The sequence below is a fragment of the Lipophrys pholis genome, assembly GCF_963383615.2.
Source record: "Lipophrys pholis genome assembly, chromosome: 13".
NCBI classification, from domain to species: domain Eukaryota; kingdom Metazoa; phylum Chordata; class Actinopteri; order Blenniiformes; family Blenniidae; genus Lipophrys; species Lipophrys pholis.
In genome coordinates, this window is record NC_137632.1 from 15,608,641 (window position 1) to 15,633,045 (window position 24,405).

The 24,405-nt window shown below is 41.7% G+C and overlaps 1 protein-coding gene across 1 annotated transcript in view; it reads left to right on the forward strand.

The window, feature by feature from the left end:
- The window catches only part of map2 (microtubule-associated protein 2), an 89,086-nt gene that overhangs the window by 53,759 nt on the left and 10,922 nt on the right, over window positions 1–24,405 (forward strand). The window contains exons 5-15 of the mRNA XM_080478793.1: window positions 5,404–5,493; window positions 6,201–6,275; window positions 8,138–8,353; window positions 11,766–14,954; window positions 15,059–15,301; window positions 15,652–15,789; window positions 16,920–16,981; window positions 18,456–18,597; window positions 19,455–19,511; window positions 19,726–20,033; window positions 23,768–23,902. Coding sequence (XP_080334919.1) covers window positions 5,404–5,493; window positions 6,201–6,275; window positions 8,138–8,353; window positions 11,766–14,954; window positions 15,059–15,301; window positions 15,652–15,789; window positions 16,920–16,981; window positions 18,456–18,597; window positions 19,455–19,511; window positions 19,726–20,033; window positions 23,768–23,902 — 4,655 coding nt within the window. The remainder of the gene's footprint in view (window positions 1–5,403; window positions 5,494–6,200; window positions 6,276–8,137; window positions 8,354–11,765; window positions 14,955–15,058; window positions 15,302–15,651; window positions 15,790–16,919; window positions 16,982–18,455; window positions 18,598–19,454; window positions 19,512–19,725; window positions 20,034–23,767; window positions 23,903–24,405) is intronic.

Consider the following 24,405-nt stretch of genomic DNA (forward strand, 5'->3'; position numbering starts at 1 on the left):
GTGAAAAGCGCTTCAAATCCAACAAGAACTATTGAAGCACAAAATTGCCCTCTTGACTTTCCTCGGAAACAAAGTTGAACCAGGCAGCCAGCTCTGCTCTAAGTGGTCAGGACAGGAGGAAGCGGGAGGGAGAAAGAAACTGACTGAGAATACACAGGGTTGTTGATCCTGAAGTTTTATACTGGAGATATTGTACTGAATTATGTCCACGTCATTTCGCTGACACAAGCGACTGGGCACAGAATCCTAGACAAGATTTCCTGTTGTTATAGTTCCTCCACGTCATCAGGCTGAGTCAGTATCTTTGGCAGCGGCAGAGAGGAGATTCGGCCCAATTAAGCCCGAGTGTGTGAAGCACAAACACAGACAGAAAGGGACAAGTCCAAAGTTGGAGAATGTTCAAAGTCGTACTGAATAATACCAAACTCCATGCTCGAAAAGATTGTGCACAAAGTACAAATATAAGCATAATCCTTTAAATAAAGCTGAACATTATTATATTATAAAGGGCATGCAAGCGAATAATGATTTTTTCCTACAGAATAATCAAGAGAGTAATGCAAGGATTTTTGATTAAACCACATTCCTCATGATACTCCTCAGCCCAGTAGATGGAAGTTCAGGTGTGTCTTTTTAGTGTACGCTGCTTCACTCTGGTAATGTGTACCTTCAGTCTCTACATCACAAAGATTTTCTAGCGTGCGCTATCAATTGCTGTCATTAAGACTCTGTAAACTGTGTTGTGTCAAATAACTGGAGTTTTTATTTAAACTGAAATACAGCTGATATAATGTTTTGTCTATTGAATTTTTAATGCATATTTAGTGGATGTTTTTTATGTTCAGTCTACAATGGGATACTGTCCAACCCTCAATTTATTTTCAATCACTAAATGTTTGAATAAATAATTCAAAAGAGTGGTTCTTGATTAGCAGCATCCCGCTTGACTTTTTTTTTTTTTACCATATGATGTCATTTAAATAAATCACAAATGCTTTAAAAAAAAAAATCTTAAATTGTATTGTCTTTTTCTTAGACCTTTGTCATCTATGTCCAAAAATGTTCCTGCTACCTTTTCTTTATTTTGTGGTGGCTGTGAGCACAAAGGCTGTGAGCCGCAACATGTCGCTCTCATTTGAATTACATATGGGTCCAAGTCAGTGGGCCGACAGTCTGTTGCTATGGCAACCTCGTGCGTTACACATTTTGGGAGCCTGCTGGTATCCTCCCAAACATTACTCCTGCTCTCTCTTGTGCCCTCTCAGCGCCTGTATGTGTGTGTGTGCACGAGCGCCTGTGTGTGTAGGCGCGTGTGTGTGTGTGGTAGTCAGTGGCTGTGCTTAGCGTTGACTCGGGGCTTCCAGTCGCAGTCTGTGCTCAGAGAGGAAGCGTACTCAAATGCGGTCAGCTTGTCACACAGGTAATGCACACTTTCCTTCTGCCGCTTTGTGTGTTTGTGTGCTGTTACTTTCGAAATATTCCTGTAGATGAAGAGGTGCAGAGCAGCCCGTCTGTAAATCAGAGCAGCTCTTTGTGCATGTGGTGTATTCTGCTGTCAAAGTCAATGACAGGCATGCTGCTGTGTCATTAGACATCTCTGTCAGAGAAATGCTGAGACAGCTACACAACGCTGGTTTTGATAACTGCCTACTGGTTTGAAGAATGTGACAAGGGTGTTTTTCACACTGCTGGGGATTTGCGAATGTGCATGTCTGTGGATTTGTCTATAGGGCTAAAATTCAATAATTTCACAGTGAACTCGGTGCCCTCGATGAGGCGTCACAATCTCTCTTTCATGTGTGTATGAAAGACTCCACTGGTGTGCATTTGGGTCTTTCTTTTAATTTATCACAGGCCTTTGTACACAGCCCATAGTCACAATAACAAGCAAGTAATCTAATTGGGGTTATCTCTTTTGTAATTTTCTATTCATTTTATTCATTAAGCCCTCAGGCAATTTTAAGAGGTTTGGAAATAAATATGAATTAACATGCATGCATTATGTTATATTATTAAACATGCATTATGTATAATTATTATTATGTAAATTAGAAAAAGTCTCTTTTTCTTGGAGTGACACCAACACTATCGACATGTACAAATCTGAATAAAGTCTGAACTGTACTTAACCTCATGAAAACCTGGACATAAACACCTACTGCGGCGGATGTTGTTTTAAGTTGGGTTAAGTCACACAAACAAAGTGAAAAGCTAACTATCATATTGGCATAGATATTGCCACTATAAGACCATTTCTACAGCATAATTTGAGACTGCCTGTCCTGGGCAATATTGATTCTGTAAAAATGCCACAAACAATGAGGTGCGCGGCGACTGACCCTCTGCAACTGTCCAACATGCAGCTTTGGGTTACTAGAGATTCTGTTTCGCCTTTATTCAAAATCCACCCTGATGCAATGTGAATTAATTTATGTAAGATTAAAAAAAATGAGCTAATTATAGTTTCCAAGCTTAAGGCACAACATTTCTCCTGGGCTTGTGTTCAGACTCAAAGCACTGATGCCAACATCTGTCTTCACCTCCACATGCACTGGCAACATTGCAAAACTCCTTAATAAGCCTCACTGAAGTCGTCTTTGTTAAACCCTAGTAATGTTTCATTGAACTACATCATTTAGCTGTGCTAAACCTATGTGGAAAGCAATCGGAGTTTTGAGAAATGATAATGCAACACCATACCTTCAGAGAGGTTTTTAAACTGTACTGTTTAACATCCCTCTATTCTGCAGTGTGCAGGACAAGGCTTTGTGGTTAAAAAAACCCCAAAGAATTATAATGTTACCGCAAAAAATCGTTTGTTTCCTTAATCCATTATAAATGAGCTTCAGTTCAGAGAAGACAGTATTCTTTTTTTGTTTGTTTGTGTTTTACAGATAGTTTATCTGCATGGAAAAGCTTTAACTTGCATTTGCGGATTGTACGACAAACCTTGAACAAGTTAACAATTTCTGTAACTGCTCCTGAGCTTGTGTAATTGTTCCAGGACAGAATCAGATCTGTTCTTGAGTCCGTGTGGCCTGAGGAGCCCAGAGTAATAGGCACCATCAGTCTTACGCCTTCCACGTAAAGATTTCTTCAGATTATCTGAGTTGTTTGATGTTCTGAACTGTATGTGGTGGGCTCTTCAAATCACCACAATTTTACAGTCACAGACCTTCACACACCCCACTTCTAATAGAATAAATCTCAAACAAACAAGTAAATAGATTGCAGGGACCACCTAATTGGTTGCCCTGCCTGTTCCACATCTTTGCTGCTACCAAATTAGGAATTGCCTAATATATTTTATGAAATTGTAAAATGTTTTACTGCAACATCTGAGCAGTTGTTCTGTTGTGCTCTATTATGGATTGAATATTGATTTTGGAAAATGGCAAATAATTGCAAATAAAGTTTTTGAATAAATCAAAATCTTTCCAGAATTAGATTTGTATGTTGTGCACAAATGTCCGTTTTTGTCATTTTGTTACACCAAGTCCAAGTTTCAGGGCTCCAGTCAGATATAAAAAAAAAAAAAAAGTTTTGTCTGGGAGCATTGAATAGGTGCTACACATTTATTGCACTTTACCACTGAACAGGGGAAATGGGTGCTTTGATTTGAGGTGAGTGGGCTGTGTTAAGTGTTCCCGGAAGGAGTGTGTGCCTGTGTGTTATTGTGGGGTGGGTGCGTGGCTGCCAGCTTGTTTGTGTTGTTGTGTGGGTGATGTTGGATTCGAGAAGGTCTTGAAACAGCCACAGTGAAACAGCCAACCAATTATACTCAACCCTACAAAGCTACTGCCACTATGCAAATTCAGGATTTGATCATTACTCCTATATGCCAGGCAATATTTAAATAGATCTGGACATGCTGACAAGAAGGAAATGTGAGTAATTGCACAGCTCAGGTTAGTTAGGTCAGTTGGCTCTTATCTGGGGCAAATCGGAGAGAAATGTCCTATTTCTTTAGCAAAAAACACACATGCATTCCTGTGACTGATTTATATATCTTTCTCTTGTTTCCGCTACTTATTTAGCTCCTGCTGCAAACCAATGCCAGACAGTACTGACAGCTTCTCTTGTTAAATGGCATTATAGTGCTTGTTTCCTTGCAAAAGCTCTAATTCAGTATTTATTTTAAGGATGTTGAATATTTTCAAGCTCAAATTGTATTACAGTATCTGTCAAACGTGATATATATTCTACGTTAAAAAGAAATCAAGCCAGAACAGGAATCTGGTGTCGTTATTCTCCAACCGGCTCACTGTGTGGTGTCTCAGACTTGATCCTACAAACACTTTACTAATGAACACCTGTTTTGGATTTTATAACAGTTCAAAAGTACTAAGTGCAAAGTTGTGAAGGTCGAGTGTTTCAGCACTAACAGTTTACCTCAGGCCTGTGAAGGATTTACAGTTCGGTAGAAGTACTGTATTTCAATGTGCCACTCTAGTGGCAAGGACACATATGTGCTGCATGTTAAACCCCCACTCAGCTTGTTTTGTATTGTCAACATCAACTAATGTTGAAAATACCAAACAAAAGCCCACTTCACATCTCCTATTAAAAGTCAAAAGCTTGGTGCTTCAGCCCAGACCCGAAGGCGATAGAGTAAATACAGTGCATGTTTTTTATTTGGTTGTATAGAAGTGCAATTGACATCGCACCTTCAGTCTTGTACCCACATGTGAGTCACTGTTGGGTTGTTGTCAGATGGTGTAGTGGATAGTGCTTTTGCCTCACAAGGAAGGGCTCTGGGTTGTGTCCCATTTGTTTGCATGCCTTTTTGTCAATCCAATCCAATGATCAGTGGTTGACTGGAGTGTTTTGTATTGAAGGTCCAAATCCTACTGTCGTCATGAAACCTACTTGGTTGCGCTCAGTGAATCACATTGCTGTACTTATTCCCTGCTAGGAAAGTAGCGCTATATCTTTTGAATGTCACTTCAATTTTCTACACTTTCGTTTTGGAAATGTTAGTGTGTGTCATTGGAAAAACAAACTAGCACATGTCCTCAAGCCTGATTAAAAAGAAATCGGCCCAAATAACCTCATTTTAGGAAATTGCTTTTCATTAATAGAATTTACAGCCAGCACATTGTGAGGGCCTATGGGTTTCTATGGTGATGCAGCTTTCACCAGTATCCCTCCTGTTGCTGTGGTTATAGAAAGATTTTCATCCTGATTGGCGGGATTCCAACATTAAACAAATGGAATATTAGACTGTATTTCTATTTTTCTATAGATACATATACATTGAAATATAACAGCATCATGATTCTGTCATTTCAACCCTTAAGCCAGTCTAGGATTTCAAGCAGTATTTGTCCTATTTATGTCAACTTACATGACAGAACAGTATTGACCTTGCATTTCTGTCTCGGTGTGATTGTGGATTCCCAGAACAAGTGTCGGCCCGGATTGTGCAGGAGGTGACGGCAGAGGCTGTGGCAGTGCTGAAGGGGGAGCAGGAGACTCAAAGGCTGCCATCAGGTGAGACACACACACACCAACACACCTGTGTAGTAGCCATTGACGATATGATATCTCTTGTCGGTTGGGCCCATGAGGCTGGAGTTTATTGCAGCTGGGCGACAGTAGGTGTACACCATGGTACAAGGCTGAAGGGTTTCAAACACCTACAGAATACTTAGTGTCAGCATCTCAACAAACCTGCCCGTGTTTGTGCAGTGGGAGGGAAGCTGAACACCCACTGACTGTTATTCAACTACCTCATCTTCAGAGGTCCAGAGGTCTCCGAATAACACACACAAAGAGTTTTCTTTTTCTTTTTCCTTTGTGTGGACAGCACATCTACGGTGTAAAAGATCAGTTCGGGCAAATATACAGATACAAAGAAAGGACAACAGTAATCGGAGTGCAACTAGACTCAAAACAAGCAACTTCACTCTGCTGAAATCAATAATCAGCCGTCACACTGTTACAATGGGGTATTCAGTGGAGCAGCAGTGCAGCAACATAGCACAGCTCTGTTAACCTAAAAATGTGTAAGTAGGTAGAATACAATGTGGACTTGTTGTTGTCCTCATTCATCTCCAGCTAAATGAGGATGAGTTTCTGACAGCAGGGTTTTGTCAATGTCGGCCTCACCCATGCTCGAATATAAATGAACTGTTCCTAAACAGAAGAAGAATGTGTGATTTACATGAACAAATCGTTGTTTCTGTCTTCCTTCGTAGTTGAAGACACCACCAATTTGCCTCCTTCCCCTCCGCCCTCCCCTGCTGCAGAGCACTTTGGTCCTGCGGAACGAGGTAGGGAGAATGAAAGTGTAGTCTGGGAAGTATGTTTCTCTAATGTTTGGAAGCATGGTGTCTCTCTTTTCCTCGACTGTAGCCTCAGGGTTTTTGTGTTCACCAACACATTGGGGTGCTGGTGTTTGTCATCAGAGGGAATTATCCCCCGACCTTCTACGACTTCGGGAAAACAAACCCTCGTATTGCTACCTGTTCAAACGCTGTACTTACGAGCGTCATTACAGCAGGAACATCTATTCCTTTTTTCTGTCATTCATCTCCTGAACTCCTGCTTCCCCGTCTCCATCTCATACAACGGATGCAATTAGTGTCTTCATGGTTGCAACCATTTCGTGAAAAAAAAGACACAGTCAAACGCATGACCATTGCAGTATGTTTTACCAAGGGCACTCTCTTTACCATAATCGTTTTTCATTACCCTTTCTAACGCCATGCCATCCCGTCTTTCCCCGACACACTAATATGACAGCCAATGTAGGTTACCCGGCAACTTCTGGTTGTTCATCTCTTCAGTTGCAGTATATCTCGGGTGTTGCATATTTGACCGTCATGATGTGAGGTCATTGTCCACTGTCTTCTTTTTTATGTGTTTGACCATGGCCAAGTTTTATAAATGTTGCATGGAGCTGATTCCAAAATTAAGCAACAGATTGCTTTTAAACTGAAGCGTTTTGTGAGGATAATGACTTTAACTTATCCACGGGAAGCGAGCAGTAAAAGTTTGTCATTTTAAGTGGGTTTTCAGACAAAAACATAATTTGTTGACTCAGTCGGAACCATGATGCATTTTTTTTTTGTCAATATATATACACAGCTATTTATATATCATTGTATACCGTACATGAAAAAAGTAATGTTCAGTACCGTATAACCAGCTGTGATCAGGTTGTGTATTTTTTGTGTTTGGATTGTATTTGTAGTTGGGAAACCAGTAGTGGCTGTACAGTAAAGGCTCAGTGACTGCAGGAAATATTATCTTCAGAGCTGTGCAAGGAGAGGTGACATCATTGTGGTAGTTTGTAAAAATAGTGGTTACTCGACTGTTTCTTTGACTGATCAGGAGGTTTTTGAAGGTTTTACAGTCTTTGTCATATAGTTGCTGGATCCACATACATCTAAATGTTACAGAATTTGAAGTGCGTACTTCTGCATTATATCTGTTGTGTTAGTTGTTTTACAATTTATGTGTTTGATTTAAATTTGCTCGGTTTAGATCAGTTTAATTTGAAATTGACACCAATCGCTTCCTCAATTGTTGCCGAATTCTCATAATGTGGGTGTCGCACAGCGACTGACCCCCAAATCTTTGTAACTCTTGACTTGCTTATCACCGTCTACATGTCAGTGTCCTCTGTGTTTGTCCAACTCGAGCCCAATGAAGCTTCAGTGTCTTTCTACATTCCCCTTTCTTGTGTCTCTTTCCATTTGTGTTGCCAATTACAAAAGAGTCTTATGTTGTCTCTTTCTCCTTGAACTTTATCTCTAAACTTTTTCACTTCAAAAAATGTCTGTCTTCAAAAAGAACATATTGCAAATATACAGTATTTGTTGATTCCCACACAGTGCAAACTATATTGGAAAGGATTGCTATTCAGGAAGTGAAAAGTTAAGAATTTGACTTGGAGGAAATCCAAAGTCTTCAAAATAGTTGTTAACATATTGGATCATATGATAACCAGATTTCATTACCAAGTATTGCATTTGAAGTCAGTGATAGATGGACATTTTTTGGTGCAGTCTCCATTTTAGTCTTCCCACTAGTTGTTTTCTTTTCTTTTTCCCCCCCGTTCACTTTCACTCTCTCAGTCTGTGTCCAGATATCCCTGCAGTTCTTCTCCTTGTGTCTGTCTTGTTTGTAGATGTAGGGGATGAGGAGGAGGCGGGCCCTCTCCGCCGTTTCCAAAATTCTCGGGAGAGGTGCAAGTTCCTCGCCCCCTCCATCTCAGTTTCCGTGCCTGAGGACGACCCCTACCACTCCGACGAGGAGTACTATGAGCACCCATTGTTCAGCCCAGAGTGGACGCACTCGGGCTCTCGCCCCACAGGGCAGGCCGTGGCCTTTAGACAGATTGAAGGTGAACCACGCATGGTTCCTCTTTGCCATCCGACCCCCTTCCATCTCCTCTCTCTCTCTTTCCTCTCTTTCTGTGATTTGACCTCCTCCCTTCATCCCAACCTCCTTTCGTCCTTCCGTCTCTTCGTCCGTCAATCCGTCTTGTCGTCTCCCCGTATGTCTGTGTCCGTGCGTCCTTGTGGTGAATGTTCACTCAAAAACTGACTATGTGTTTATTTAACGATCACTTTTGTTTGGTTTTATTTGTTTTGATCTATTCATTTGCCACTCCTCATGCCAATAACCTCAACACGCAGCAGTGATTTTTCTAAAACATGGTCAGTGGACAGTTTCATTAGTAAATCACATTAAATGCAAGCTTCACTACATGGGACATGGCTTACCTTTTAGAAATGTCTCAGAGATACTAAAATCTCTCATTTTTTTTGCAAATCCTTCTCTCAGTATTGTATATCTACTTCCGTCCATAGCAACACTTAAACATTAATCGTGGTAGCAAGGAAAACAGACAGATACAGTATTGATATAATAATATGGACATGTGCACTCACACCTTTAGTATACTTCAGTGGGGTCATTTGAGTGTTATTTTTTTATCGTTAGAAGAAAAAGATATTGAGTAAATCTTAATTTTTTTTGTGATGCTGAAGTTCCAAATGAATCAGTGAACAATATGCAATAAAAGCACATCATAGTTTTGATGTTTCTCCTTTACAATCGTAGGCTAATCCACTCATCTTGAATAATTGGAATAGCAAAATTGTATTTGCTGAATTAGGCACATTTAAATGGCTCTAAAGATTGTGGTTTTACCTAAAACTCACAATTAGAGTGTGTGGTTGTGGTAGCCCATGAGCTCATGTTATTTTATTTACAAGTGATAGTATTTTGCACAATCCTTCAGCCCAAATTGGATATTTTACTTGTGTGGCTGATATTAGCTGTAATAATAGCTGTTTCTTAAACTCACACTGTGATGGCCCTGACCTGCATCTATCGACCCAACATTTCAGAAAAATCTCAAGGACTTAACGTGCTTCACACTCAAATGTACACCACAAAGGCCTTTGTGATAAATATAAAGATTCTTTTTTTGCAGGTATATGTCTTACTCCAGAACATACTGCAGACACTTTCAATGTCTAAGTCATATTAACATAATTACTTTAATAGAGCTGAGACAAAATGCTGCAGTTGATTGATTTATATCTACATATCTATGACTAAAGCTGCTTAACATGCTTCTTTTTCTTTTTGTTTTACTTTAAGTAGATTTAAGAGTGTTGAAATCAAGTTCTCCTTACAGACAGTATTGGCTTATTTTGGATATTAAATCCAGAAATGATTGAAATTAACTTTGCAGGTACAAAAGTTGTGTGTATTGAAGGAAGATAAAGTACTTTTGTATTGTACTGTACAGCAGCTCTTCAGTTATATTTTTCAACAAGCGCAGGACTTAAGGGGAACTCTGATCTAAAGTGCTCCTACTATGGCATGTCAGTCAGCCATGAAGTGTTGTTTCATGTTCCTGTTTTTCCAAACACCGTCTGTCGTCAGCTATGGTAGGAGAGTCAATGCTACAGACCTGTGGGCTGCAAATAAAAGGGTGATTTGAAAATGATCATGTTTCTGATGATAGCTTTCAGTGTGACCTTAGGTATGACTTCTCAGTCATACATCAAGTAATAGACAAAAGCATTGATTGTTAGAAATCTTAAAAAAAGAAATGCTTACATAAATGCTTCAGCCGCATACGTACACTATATTAGGCTTGCTCACATGCTGAGTAGACCAAGCGCCCACAGCCAAAAATAAGATAACTCACTCACAGAAAGACACTCCAGTCTGTGATATATGTGTGGTGTACGTGTGTGAACAGAGAACACATTTGAAGCTTTTACTAAGGCTGAAAGTTTTCCATTGTAAGTTGTGTTTATCACATAACCCAAGTCTGTGTTGCCTGTAGTCTTAATGTGTTCCCCTTTCACCCTCTTTTTGAGAAGAAGAGACCATGGAGGCTCTTACAGCTGAATACGAGGAGGAGGAGGAGGAGGAGGAGGTGGAAGAGGAGGAGGAGAGTGCAGAGGCAGCAGAATCCGAAGCAGCTCTTGATGAGCAGCAGTGGAGTGGGGAAGAGCCCGAGCTGGACAGCCCCCAAGCTGAGCCCTTAGAGCAGGCAGAAGCCGTAGACGAGGCTCAGGATGTTGACATGGAGCCTGTCGAGGCAGATAGTGCTACTGCAGAAAGCTCTATGGACAGAGAGGAGGAGGAGGAGGAAGCAGAGGGTGAGGAGAACCCTGAGACAGGTGTGTCCTGCCCTCTGCTCTCCCTGCCTGCATGTTATTGCATTGTCCACCGTTTAAGGACGCAAGATGTGTCTTGACGGAAGTGTATATTTAAGCCTTATGATTGAAGTGGAATGGCAAATACTCCTCCCTGCGCTCTGCTGTGGCTGCAAGGCAACACAGGCTTGTTGGTGAAAAGAGCCACTTTGTTTTAGTCTAAACTGGTTTTATTGCGTTTTATCTTTGCTTGTATTTTTTTTTCACTTGCTGTGATTTTCGGGGCCGGTTGTGTCGCATTGGTATGATGAAGTGATGCTAAATGCTAAAAATGCTTTTTTTTTTTTTAAACCAGCTTTAAGCTTACAGGTTCCTCGTTGTGTATCCATTTGGCTTGGTACTGGTATGCCAGTGCTGCGCACCTCTTGTAACCATGAATCATCCTAACAATGTGATCATGATTCAGAGTACAGAGATAGCAGAAGTTTCTGTGTTGGCTGTCCCATGTTCAGTGTGGCTTAGTTGTTAATTGAATCATATTCACAAAATATTTTTGCTTTCTTTGCTAGATTTCAACTCATTTGTGTTTGTAGTTTTGGTTTATTTTTATTACCATATGCTGATGAGACTATATAGTATTTCTCTGTCCTTCACCGGAAATATTACCCAGTTTTCAGCTTTTATTCTCTGGATGACATTAAAAATGACCAACACTGCAGATTTACACCTAAATTAACAATTTAATTTGATAAATTTACATTGGGCATACAAAGGATGAGAGAAATGCTATCTTTTTTTCTTTTTTCTTTTTTTTCAAGGTGCATGAATATTCCCTTCCGTCTGTTATTGCTTGTTTTTCATAAATCAGTATCACAGTTCGCTCATGCCGGTCTCCGTCACACACCATCCCATCTCCTCATTCCTCTGTGATTCGGTGGATGCCATACTGCTGCCGTTCTTCTTCAGTGATGGCTGTGTCATTGTGCTGTAAGTCTCTAAGGAAAGCTTTGCCTGATTCTGCGATAGCTTTCCCCGTCCCTGGCTTAAAAATTCTCTCATCCGGAGCATGCTCAAGTATTCTTGTTTTGTATTGTGGTGATCCAAACAGCCAACTTACAGATATCCTTTCAGCTTTGAAGATGGAATCAGACAAGCAAGACAGTGGCTCCATTAGCCCAGACAGCATTGGATCGGAGAAACGTCCAGAGGAGTTTTACGAGCCCCAGATGCAAGGATTCTTTGCTGGTGAACGAGTCGTACCAGAGAGCCCTACTATGGACATGCCATCCTTTGTGCCTCCAGAGGTTCAAAGTCAAGCCAAAGAATCTGCCAGATCACTTACACTTCAGCCTACGTATGGAGAGCCCATCACAGTATCCGAGAAACAGCCGTCAGTGGAGGTGGTGGAGTTGAGCAGTATTGGTGCTCCGTCTGATTTCTCTTCAATGGGAGTGAAAGTACAAGCAGAAGACACGGCAAGAGACACACGAGACAGATCTGGTATGTCTGCCTACTTTGAAACGTCAGCCATGGATACTGATAACAGTTCCCAGTGTAAGGGTGAGGGTTATTATGAACTGAGTCGAGCTAGTGAGAAGAGTACAGTTGATTCCAAATCGCAGGAAATCAGCTACAGCCCACTAGCTGAAACTCAAAGTAAACCTGACACGAAAACAAGTGCAACAGAAGACTCCAGCACCTGCACAGTTCCTGACAGGAGTAATGAATGCAGGCTATCACCAGGTAAACTCGCCTTAGAACAGCGGAGTTATTCACTGAACATCACTATTGGAGCTTTGGATCAGAGTGGCCAGGGAAAGCCGAGAAACTTCTCGCCACTGGCCACAGATATAATGTCATACACAAGTGGAAGTCTGGATGAGTCAGCGGACTACCTTCCAGTTTCTACACCCTCTGTGGATAAGCCTCCAGCATTTCCTCCCTTGATCCTGGAGACTGCAGCTTCCATCACCTCGGATTCTTCATCACCTCCCAGAACCACTGAATCATCCTCAAAACCCAACATTGAACCAGAATCCCCAGAATCCCCTCAGCCCCCTAAGAACACTGACAAAAATGGTGCAGTAATGGCACAAGACCTGCCTGAGATGCTCGACCTTGCTGGTACCCGTTCAAGATTGGCATCAGAAAACACGGACCCAGAAATCACTCGGAGAAAGTCATTTCAAGCTGATGTTCCACTCTTTGGTGATGATCCTTTGGCCAGTCTAATTTCAGGGGAACAGAGTCCTGGGCTGAGAAAGAGTGACAGCCAGCTTGAAGAGATGGGCTATTGTGTATTCAGTGAATATTCAGGACCCATGCCATCTCCTGCAGATGTGTTCAGCCCCACAAATGCTTCTGCTAAATCTTTCACTCCATCTGTCCTGGAGGAGAAAGTGGCAGAGCAGGCAAGGAAGTTAGCAGTCAGAGATACATCTATGGAGGACATGAGCCAACCTTCAGAAGATAAGGATGGAAGTAAAGAGAATGAACAGAAACAAGACCATCGTAAAGATTCTGTCAGTGAAAAAAGCCGGGATGTCGCAGATGAACAGCCAGTTACATCTGTAAGCGAGACACCCCTCATTCAGGCAAGTGAATCCTTTGTGACACCAACTGTGACTGTGACTCTCGAAGGTGGGAGGTCAGCGAGTGAGACCGAGCGGCAAGCTAGTGGAGAGGGTTCAGCATCGGAGACCGAGATCGCTGACTACGAGAGACAGATTCGCAAACTGGAAATGGAGGCTAGGCCTCTAAGTATGGAGGAGGAGCGAGAGCTGCAGGAACTTCGGGAGAAGGTTAAGCTCGTACACCAGGAAGCCTATGAGGAGGTAGATGCCGAGGATGTGTACCAGCTTACTGGCGTAGCCAAGGATCGAATTGCCCGGCCTGTCAAAACCTCACCGGCTTCTTCTGTGGACAGTAACATCGACGATGACAAGCTTCTCTCCCCTGTGCTGTCACCCTCCAAACTGAAACAGAGAGAAATGTACGGCTCCCCAAAAAGGTCACCTTCACCAGTGTTAGGAGTTAAAAAAGAGGATTTGGAAAGGAAAATGACAGAGGAGCAAGAGAAGGCAGCCTCTGACAAGAAAATAAGAGAAGAGGAAGAGAGCCGAATTAAGGAAGAGGAAGAAGAAAAAGAAAAGGAGTTGAAGGTAAAAGAAGAGCAGGAAAAGAGAGCGAAAGAAGAGGCGGAGAGGGTATTGAGGGAAGAAAAAGAAAGGATGGAGAAGGAAGAGAAAGAGCAGGAGCTGAAAGAACGAGTGGAGAAAGAAAAGAAAGAAAATGAGGAGAGGGAGCTGAAAGTAAAGGAAGAAAAAGAAAAGAAGGAAAAGGAGGAGAGGGAACTCAAGGAAAAGGAAGAAAAAGAAAAGAAAGAGAGAGAGGAGATGGAGCTGAGAGAAAAGGAAGAAAAGGAAAATAAAACGAGAGAGGAGAGGGAGCTGAAAGAAAAGGAAGAGAAAGAGAAAAAAGAGAAAGAGGAGAGGGAGCTGAAAGAAAAGGAAGAGAGGGAGAAAAAGGAGAAAGAGGAGAGGGAGCTGAAAGAAAAGGAAGAGAGAGAGAAAGAGGAGAGGGAGCTGAAAGAAAAGGAAGAGAAAGAGAAAAAGGAGAAAGAGGAGAGCGAAAAGAAAGAAAAAGAAAATAGGGAAAGGATAGAGAAGGAAGAGAGGGAGAGAAAAGAAAAAGAGGAGAGGGAAAAGCTGGAAAAAGAGGAAAGAGAAAGAAAAGAAAGAGAGGAGAAAGAAAGAATAGAGCTAGAGTTAATGGAGAAAGAAAGGCAACTGAAAGAGAAGGAAGAACTTGAAAAAGTGGCTGAGACGGACAAAAAGGTTGATGGTGAGCCTGAACGAGGTGAAGCAGCGGCCACAAAGACTGCCGAGGTGGACGCTGAAAAGCCAGAAGAGGATGACGATGATGAAGACGCGCTAAAGACAGCAGAGGCACCAGAGACCCGCGCTGCCATTGAATCAGTGGTGACAGTGGAGGATGATTTTATCACCGTGGTCCAGACTATCGATGTGGCTGAAGAACCGGGACACAGCGTTCGCTTCTCTGCGCCGCCTGAGGATGAAGCTCTTTGTGTGCCTGCACAGAAAGAGGAAGAGGATGAAGAGGAAGAGTCGGTGGAGTTGGCCCAGGAAGCAGACATGGAGGCTGCCAGTCTGGAGGAGGTGGGCGATGTTCCTGAAACCCCTGGCTCCCCTGCAGGGGAGCCTGAGACCGTAGAAACAGAAGGGCCCACAGAAAGCTACGACAGAGACGAAACCACAATGGACGACTCCATTCTGGACAGCTCCTGGGTTGACACTCAAGGTGAGATCTCTTACTTTTTCCCGCCATGAAGTTGCATTTTTTTTTTTTTTTTTTTTTATTTCTTCCCTCTTTTAACATTAACTTGTCTTTCCCTATTTTGAAAGATGACGATAAGAGTATGGCAACGGAGCAGATTGAGCCGTTGCCTAAGGGTCTTACTCCGGTGAAAAAGCCAGCTGAGGCACAGAACAAACAGGCACAACAACGAAAGAACGAGAAACAAGAAAAGCATGTTAAACCCAAGGCCAAGAGTGGGCGAACTAAAGGACGAATCTCCACACCGGAACGCAAACCTGTCCGCAAAGAACCGGTCTACATCCCAAGAGAGGAGGTCAAGAAGAAAAAAGGTTACAATGATTGTTTTATTGCTATTCATTCATTTTGTTCAATACTGAGCAGATTTACAGTCCCTATAATTTACAAGTGGTATTCTATACATCACTGTATAATGGTACATTATGTCAGTGTTTCATGGTCTGTTTTCTTTCTACATCTCTGAGCAGATGCTCCAACACTTGTCGCCCAAGTCATGTCTTCTAGGCAGTGCTCACACTTTTTCTTCAACCAATTAATTGAAGCTTTTAGTATTTGGGAAGACCTCCGCCTCTTGTCTTTGATCTATTAGCACGTTTCAACAGCTCTGGCTGCAAATTGTTTCTGCTTTTTCCGGTGACTCCTGTTTCCTTTGGTAATTTAGCGGTCATAAAAAAGGCCGAGCTTGCCAAAAAAATGGACGCTCAGACTCAATCCCCATCCAAGAGGAACGTGATGAAGCCAGCCGCTCGGCAGACCCGTCCCACACAGCATCACTCCTGCCCCCGGAGGAGAGCCACAGGTGACGCATTGACTCTGTCACACCACCGGTGCTTCCTGCAGGAGGGTCACCAGAGCCACAGTTTCCACAACATCTTCTCTTCACCTTCATCGGGCCTTTGGGCCTTGTTTTAATTTTCATTCATTGCTCAACAGACCTTTGTTTCTTTTTTTGTCGTGTGGGTTTCTTTGTATTTGAGCACAATAAAAAACTGTCATAAATCCTTCATTTCATAAATGGCTTTTCCTTTCGTTGTTTTGTTTCTTGCACATTTTCTCTTTGTTTCCATGATCGAGATAAAACTCCTGAGCGCTCATTTATTGACAACCTCACACAAACTGCACGGTGCTGTCTCCTCCTGTGTTTTTCGATTCACAAACCAAAGGCAAAAATGTTATTACAATAAGAGAAAATTGTTTTTCCCAATACATTTTAGTTATTGGTGTCGAGTTACTTGTTTCATAAATATACATGTTTTTCACAATTGGTTTGCTAATTGCCTTTTGTTTGTTTGTTGTTTTTTTAATACCAAAAAACTATAAATCTTATGTGGCCTTTCTGACCTTGTCAGACATTACACATCCCAAATGCTTTTTTTTTTTTCCCTACCTTCGGTCGCCTAGCAACTAGTAATCTATGGTCTGGTCTATGGATGTGATACTATAAAGACTGTAATGCTGCTCTGTACCAGACGCAGTTTGCACTTTGTTTTCCCTTGACGGCCTCAATTCTGTGTCACTGATGATGAAAGCTCAGTGCGCTGCTGCATTGCCCCAATTAGATTATTTTCCAGGGTTGCCTTACATAAATACAAAATCCCGCATTTGCTGTGATATCTTGCCAAATCTTTGTGGAGGAGAGCTCCCTGGGGGGGCAGCAGCCCGCTCTCCCACAGAACATTTGATTTGTCATATAGCTTAACATACCAGATTTAGGACCATCAAGTTGGACCTCTAAGACTTTACATTTATGTAATGAAAGCCACGGATCTTCCCAAGAGTGACATTTGATTACAATCCTCTAAAGTAGGACATTGCGAAGGACATTCTAGAGGCTCTCACTTCTTCTCCTTTAATGTCTGAAGGTCACCTCATTTCCTGTCAGAGGATTTTGGGGTTTTCTGTAAATCTTTCTCTGTGTGTGTCCCTCAGAGGCCCTGCCAGACGGTCGTCAGCCACTCAGTGTTGCCAGACAGTCTCGCGACAGAGCATCAGTGAGTACATTCGAGCTACCACACAACGGCATGACCTCTGGCACCAAGTGGTATATATCCTGAATCGCCAATTAGAGGGATGGGATGAATACATAATTATCCTTCAGGCCAAAATGACACTGAAGATAGAAGCTCCAGCTTTCTCTCTCCTCCTTTCTATTTTCTTGTGGTTATTTGTGTAGGGACAAGACTGCAGCTTCCGTCAATATACTGTAGCCATTTATAAGCTGAGGTAGTTTGCAATGCCCCTGTTTTGAGTTGGGCCTTAAGATGCCAAAGACTTGGCAACAAATCAACTTCAATCCATAAAGATCTACTAATACACACACACATTTCGCTTGCTTATTTAGTATAAACACAATAAACACCTAATTACCTCAATTTTAAAAATACCCTAAATGACTAAATTTAAAGCAGATCTTATATAAAATATATAATGCATGTGACACACCATGAGTCATTCAACTATTCAGAATAACACATTACATTACTGCTTAAGCTGTTTCTCTCTCCCTCTGTCTAACTCAGTGTTAATCCCTGCATGGAAATCCCTGCACTGCATTTCTGAAATAATTCCACTGTTGGTTTCAGTTCATATGTTTTGAAGGATGGAAATATTAATGTTGGTTTTATTTATCTTTTTTTGTAAAATGCTTCCTATTGTTTGCATCCCTAATGGGTTTTTGCACAAGTAGTCAAGACAGATCCATTTAGAGTGTTTTACTGTGTGGGTGTTGAATCACCCAGTGACATTTCTCCAGCGGCTGTGGTCGTGACTCCATTTTACTCCTCCACTCTGGTAATGACAATTATTGCGTCTAGAATAACACTGTTTCTGCATTTCTTGAATGTCATGTCATTACGGCATACTCAAAGTGTCCTCTTATATGTCTGCAATTATGTTCTGCCATGTAACTCATTACCGTTGTATGTGCACAATGCACAATATTCATACTCATTTTGAATTTCATGCAGACTGAAAGTGCATTACTAGCTTTTAGCTAAGAGGATTTGATGCTATTTCATGTTTTTTTTTCTGCTCCCCAATGAGAGCGCTTGAGATGTTTTTTGGTTATTGTTGCAGTAATTTTCACGACTGATTTTTATTTTGGCGGTAGTCTCTCACATATTTGTCCTCGTCATTGTAGCGCATCAATGTCATGTCCATCACTTGGTATTTACAAAGATCCCCACATCCAGAGCAGCTGTTTCATTATGTAAAGCTTGTCAATCATGAGAGAAGCATCAAGGCATAGCAGAATTGCAGAGATATTTATCTATGTTTGCCCAAATGATTGGATGGCAGAACTATTTTGGATCGTAATTAAACCATGTATGTGATATATTTATTTTCTCATAGTTTGCGCCAATATGTGTTGTTGTCGTGTTTGTTCAAAATGAAGCAGAAAACAGACGCTTAACATCCACGTCACAGGCCTGAGGATCTGTTGCTCCTTTGTATGTCTCCCAACAGGATGGCGGGTCCCGGAGCCCAGCCAAGAGGTCCTCGGTGCCGCGGCATGCCTCCATGTTCAGTCGCCGTGTGTACCACGACCACGAGGAGAGCTCCACCTCCATCACCAGCTCCGGTTCCACAGCTCCTCGTAGGCCCACGTGTAAGCTATGACGCCTCAAATGATCTAACTTGTGGGATGAGTGTTTCTAACATTGCAAAGCAAAAATGAATCAGGTCAACTGGACTTGGTCTAAATGTGTCTTGGAAAATGTTTTCATCCCTTTTCCAAGTGGCTTCATCACTTCAGGCTGTTGCCTTGCCTGGTTAGTCTGTGTTGTTGATGTTAAACAACTCCATCGTAGGCTTATGATATGGCTTAAATATTAGAAACACCTCCTAACAGGATGTAGTGCAGTTCAGCATGACTGCAAACAAGAAAAATTATATCATGGATGCTATACTGGTTCATATTACATGACATACATGTGCATAGTAAAGTGGCCTATGAGTCATTTAAAACCCAAAAAAATCATTTTTGATCAGGAAGAAAAGCCTAATGAAAATGGATGTTGGATGGTATTTTCGTTTCCTTCCACAATACAATGTCATGTGTTTGAGGTTTTAAGGGAAAAGGTTGATTCAGAGGAGCTGTGGGCTAAAACAGCGGTGGACTGGCTCACACCTTCAGAGTAAGAATGTGGCCAGTCAGAATCTGGAGTGGGCTTGGGCACCTTTCTTGGGGGCATTTGTATGCTCCCCCTTGTGCATGCATTTAAGGTTGTTTGGTGACTCTAAATTGCCCATAAGAGTGAATGTGAGTGTGTGTTGTTGCCTGTATCTCTGTGTTTGGCCTGTGATGGACTCGCAACATGGGCAGAGTGTATCCTGCTATTCATCCTTAGTCAGCTGGGATTCGCTCCAGTTCACTGTATAATGTAACAACTTCTCTAACATCTCCTCTGTGCTTCTTCTGCCTCCCTGCTGCTTCATCGTATACCTTTTCTCTTTTCCCTTCAGCATTTCGCGCTGAGATGAGGGCAGAGCACAGGACAGGACGAACCCCGAGTATGACAGGTAATAAGGACTTTTAACAGCAGTGCCAATGTGGCATAGATTAGTGTGTGGTATAGTAGTGGGTCTACTGGAAAATTGGTATTTTAAGGGATGTTTGTAGCTTTTACAGGACATTTTGAAGAATTAATCTGGCACGCTGCAGCTGAATCTTTATTATGAAATGTTGTTATCGTAGCTGACGGTCCAGCTTTCATCCATGCATATTTCCCATCAGCTACCGAATCAGTGCGATCCCGGTCAGCTCGCAGTGGCCACTCCACCCCGCGCACCCCCGGCTCCACAGCTATCACCCCAGGAACCCCTCCCAGCTACTCCTCATCTTCAAGGACCCCCGGGACCCCACGCTCTCTCAGTTTGATCTCCCAGGAGCGGAAGGTGGCCGTGGTCCGCACCCCACCTAAGTCGCCTGCGACCACACCGAAGCAGCTCCGCATCATCAACCAGCCACTGCCCGACTTCAAAAACATCAAGTCCAAGATCGGCTCCACGGAGAATATCAAGTATCAGCCTAAAGGAGGACAGGTGACGGTCTTCTCCATACCTTCACTCAAAACCTGAAGCTGCTGTCTTCTTTCTGCTTGCTTATGCTTCTGAATGTGTGTCTCTATTTTTAGTGCTTTTCATTTCTTCCTTTTTTTTCCAGGTGTCTCGGTTGTGCCAAACTCAGAGATAGTCATAGAAATGTTTTTCTTAGTACAGGTATTGTAAGGAAAAAACAAAAAGCTACAGCAAGCCCTCTTAGTTTAGTTAGGGAATATTTGGATCGGAAAAGAGCAAGATTTATTTTATGACCTCCAACAGGTGTTTTCCAGATTCTGTCTTTGGGGTACAAAGATAAAGTGAAGGGTTCAAGCAGCATGAAACAAAAACCCTCAATCAAATCAACTATCGGTGTCCCACAGTGTTAAACTAAACTATACCGTATGAATTGTAATGTAAAGTGTGTTTGTATCTAACATCTGTCTGTTTCTTCTGCCTTGATATGCTGATATCTCTAAGTTCCTTTTCCTAACCATCTCCACAGTCGCCCTTGATTTAGTATTTTAGCTACCTCTGCTTTTCATTACCCCTCTCATCTTTCATCTCACCCAACAGCTCCACCATTAATCTCTATGCATTAACCGTGTATGAGAATTTGATTTGTTCAAATATTACAAACGCTTTAGTGATATATGGAAGTTTATTTGAACAACAGTGTATTCCCTTCACTGTAGTTTGTCTTCATTTTATTGATCTATGACAACCGTGTGTGTCCACACATACTACCTAATAACATGAGGTGATAGAAAAAGGTTTTAGTTTTGCAGCACAAGTGCTGTTTCTCCAAAGTGAAATGATATTATTATTTAATTCACTATTATTTTGAAAATGGTGAAGTAAATTACTGATAAACTTTGATTAAAAAAACAACCTGACCACTAAGTGGACCTTATGAATTCTACCTCATGGCTCAGTGCCATCAGCATGTCGTTTTTATATTTTGTGTGTGTGTGTGTGCAGTGTATGCCACTATATACGGTGCACAGTGTTCCAAAGGGCAGTTTTAACTGAGGTTTGTGGAGTGGGTCAATTTTCATTTGCAAGGACAGTGGTTTGATCCCGGGCTCTCTCTGTCTATGGGCGATGGTGTCCTTGGACATGAGTATGAACCCCAAGGTTTCCTCTGACGGAGGGCAAGTTCAACGCCTGGCCATTGTAGTACTAATGGTGAATGAAAAAAATTATATAATAAATATGATTGATGATGCAGCACCGTAAGACCGCTAAGGTGAAAAATCGTCATCGCCCGATTACCATTTCGATGGCTATCAGTGTTCACATAAAGCTCACAAACATATTAATGTAGTTTTTATTTCTTTTTACTGTGTCAAGATTTAGCTATGCACAAACAGTAAGGAAATGTCTATTTTGTTAATAATTATTTGGTGGTAACAATGGCAATATGTTTTTATATCATTGTATATTTCTCCCATTGGGTTGTGCCCATGAAATATGAAATATTGCTTCAAACTAATTTCCTTTCTTTTTGTGCGTAGTAACTCAACTTCTGTAAATCAGTTCTAAAGACTTTGTAAATAAATACTGAGAAACAGTTTTTAAAACTAAACTAAATTTTACATTTCACACATTACATTTTTTTGAGCTGCTCCTAAATTCCATTAACTCATTTACATTACTGTGTAAATTACATTTTGCAGCCGGAGTTAAAACAATCAGAAGAAGTTGACTTTGACAGATCATTGACATATCTCTCAGTGGTTGTCCTTTAGTTTTCTCTTCCCGACTTTGTGAACTGAGAACAGCAAAGCCGCCAACATAAATCTGCATTTCAAATCCGGTTTTCTCTTGCCGCACAGAGTCCGCATTAGTGGAGTTCCTGGGAGTGGAAAGCCTTGAGCTTGACAAATATCTTGCTCAAGCGCGAGTCAGAAATGCACAGGCGGCATTATAAAAAGAAAGCCGAGTGATGCAAACAGCAGTGTGTCTGTAGCCATCAGCTCTTACAAGCCTCCGCTGATGACCTGATTAGGAATCTAAGGATTTGGCTGGCATCTTTACGACCTGCAGGGTCTCAGAGTTGCTCTGTGCAGTCAGCTGCAAAATAGAGCGGGATCATGTTCCAAACACGGGCCTGTCATCTGTGGGAGAAACAAGCTGACTGGAGTTTTTTTTTGTTTGTTGGAATGTGTATTTGAGGTTGCAACGGGTCCGTTTTCTTTATTATTATTTTTTAATCTCCGCTGGCGAGTTGGAGTAAAAAAATCATGCAGATCCTTAATGGGAATGATACTGGAAGGAGCTTAGCTATTGTTTTGTGGCAGGCAATGGTGGAGGAGCAGAGTGCAACCACAGTATAACATCCCAACTGTGTGCATCTTGTGTTTGTAATATACAAAAACTGCTACCTGATATTCTCCTCTTCTCCTTTTTAGATACTCTGCTGCATTTTGAGGGTCAAGTTGTTGCTTTACATTGCACCTATTATTAACTTGCAGCCAAAATATATTATATACAATAAAATGCCCTCCACCTGAATTTCAGTGATTTAGAAATTTAGTGTAGCAACACAAGAAGTAAAAGTACACTGTTTATCCTATTCAGATGAGGTTTGATGCCTGTTTCGGTTGCTTTTTTCCAAATGTTACCTTTCGATAGTTTTCATTGGTTTATTAAACGATTAACCTGTAATGGTAGCATCAACATACAAACAAAAGCTATTACATACTGCATGTGTCAGTGTTTCTTTGTTTTTTTTTAGTGTTCTGTGTATCTGTATTATCCTTTCAACAGCTTCACTGGGAGTTTATGTCTCTGCTTCTGTTTGTGTGTGAATTTGCCCTACCTCTGTGGCACTAGTTGTCTTCTCTCAGACACAGACTGGGGGTGGCAGCTCTTGTCTGAACTCTGGGGCGATTGTCTGTCTGAGCAGATCGGTTGCCCTTGTTCCTCAACTTCTGTTTGCTGCCGGACATGGTGTTAGAACTTGATCTGCCTCTTAAAGCAACCGCTTTATGCTATCGCATGGACAGCAATAACCCATAACAATGTAGCCACAGGCCAGTCTGTGGTGATGACTGGGTCAGAGCATCTCCAAATCTGCAGTGGTCAGTGTCTGTACACGGTGACAGGGTCAGGTTCAGTTATGGGTCATTGAAGCATGAGGGGATTCTGTCCAGTGTGGAGCGATTCAACAGATGAGCTACTGCAACTCAATCTGCTTCATGTGTCATTCTGAGAGACAGAAGTCAGAAAACATCGTGAGTCACTGTTTGTTGCATATTGGAAACCAAACGAGGCCCAATAGTATCAGGCAGGTTTTCATAATTCTTCATAAATATGTTTTGCCTGAATGAGACAATTATATATTTTTGTGTCCTCGTTATTTAAGAATGCAATATATTTGACATATTTATTACAAATCAATGCACATTTATTTCAGATGATTTTCCTTACTGTCACAGTCATCAACAGAAAGTAGAGCTGCTGGGCCTCACACACATACTGTGCATGGTCTTTTTATCCCATGAATCCCCTGAGCATAATAGGCATATTACAGTCTTCCCACAATGATTATACCTAAAATACAAGTGATAGTATTCACACAACTGCAGTAAACTCACCTCCCGACCTCTCCTAGTTCCTTGCAGCCCCAACGTCCCCATCGTGGCTCTGTAAGCAGCTCCTCTAGAAAGCCTGTCCTAGCTCACAGCAGTCCTTCACCCAGCGACTGACCTGCAAACTGACTGTCCTTATAGAAACACAAGGACCAGTATAAGGCAGCAGAAGCCAAACGTAAACCCTCTTTTATCTGGAAGTCAGTGCTGCGCTGCATCTCCATTGCCTTGTGTCTGTCAGCACCAAGCAACGTGACCTGGACCCAAGACCTGCTGGTACATTTTCTATCAAACTCTATTGATCCGTGTGTTATTTTATAAGAAGCGAGAAGACCGAATGAAACGCTCTACTCAGTATGTGCTTACATGTAAGAAAAAATAAGAAAGGGTCTGTGTGATTAATTCCATTTTAATATAAATCAAGTAGGAAAAAATACTTAGTCTCAATAGATTTTTTTTCTGAATCGATAAATCAAAATGCTGAAGCAAAACAGCACTATAGGCCCTCCCACACCACTGCAGCAAAGGATCCTCGCTCTAACCCACATTTTTTTTTGCGGCTCACACCAAACCTGACCCCTTCGAGTGGAGATTGACTGAAAAAAGTATATTTTGGAGTTCATTATAAATAAATAAATGGGGGGGGGGGGGGGGGGGGGGGGTCACTGGTGCCTTTATTGTTTTATGTTTAATTGTTGTAATTACTGTTTTGGTATGTTTTTACTGTTAAGATGATTAGCCCTTGATGAATGTCTCATTTGTTTTTAATAATTTCAATT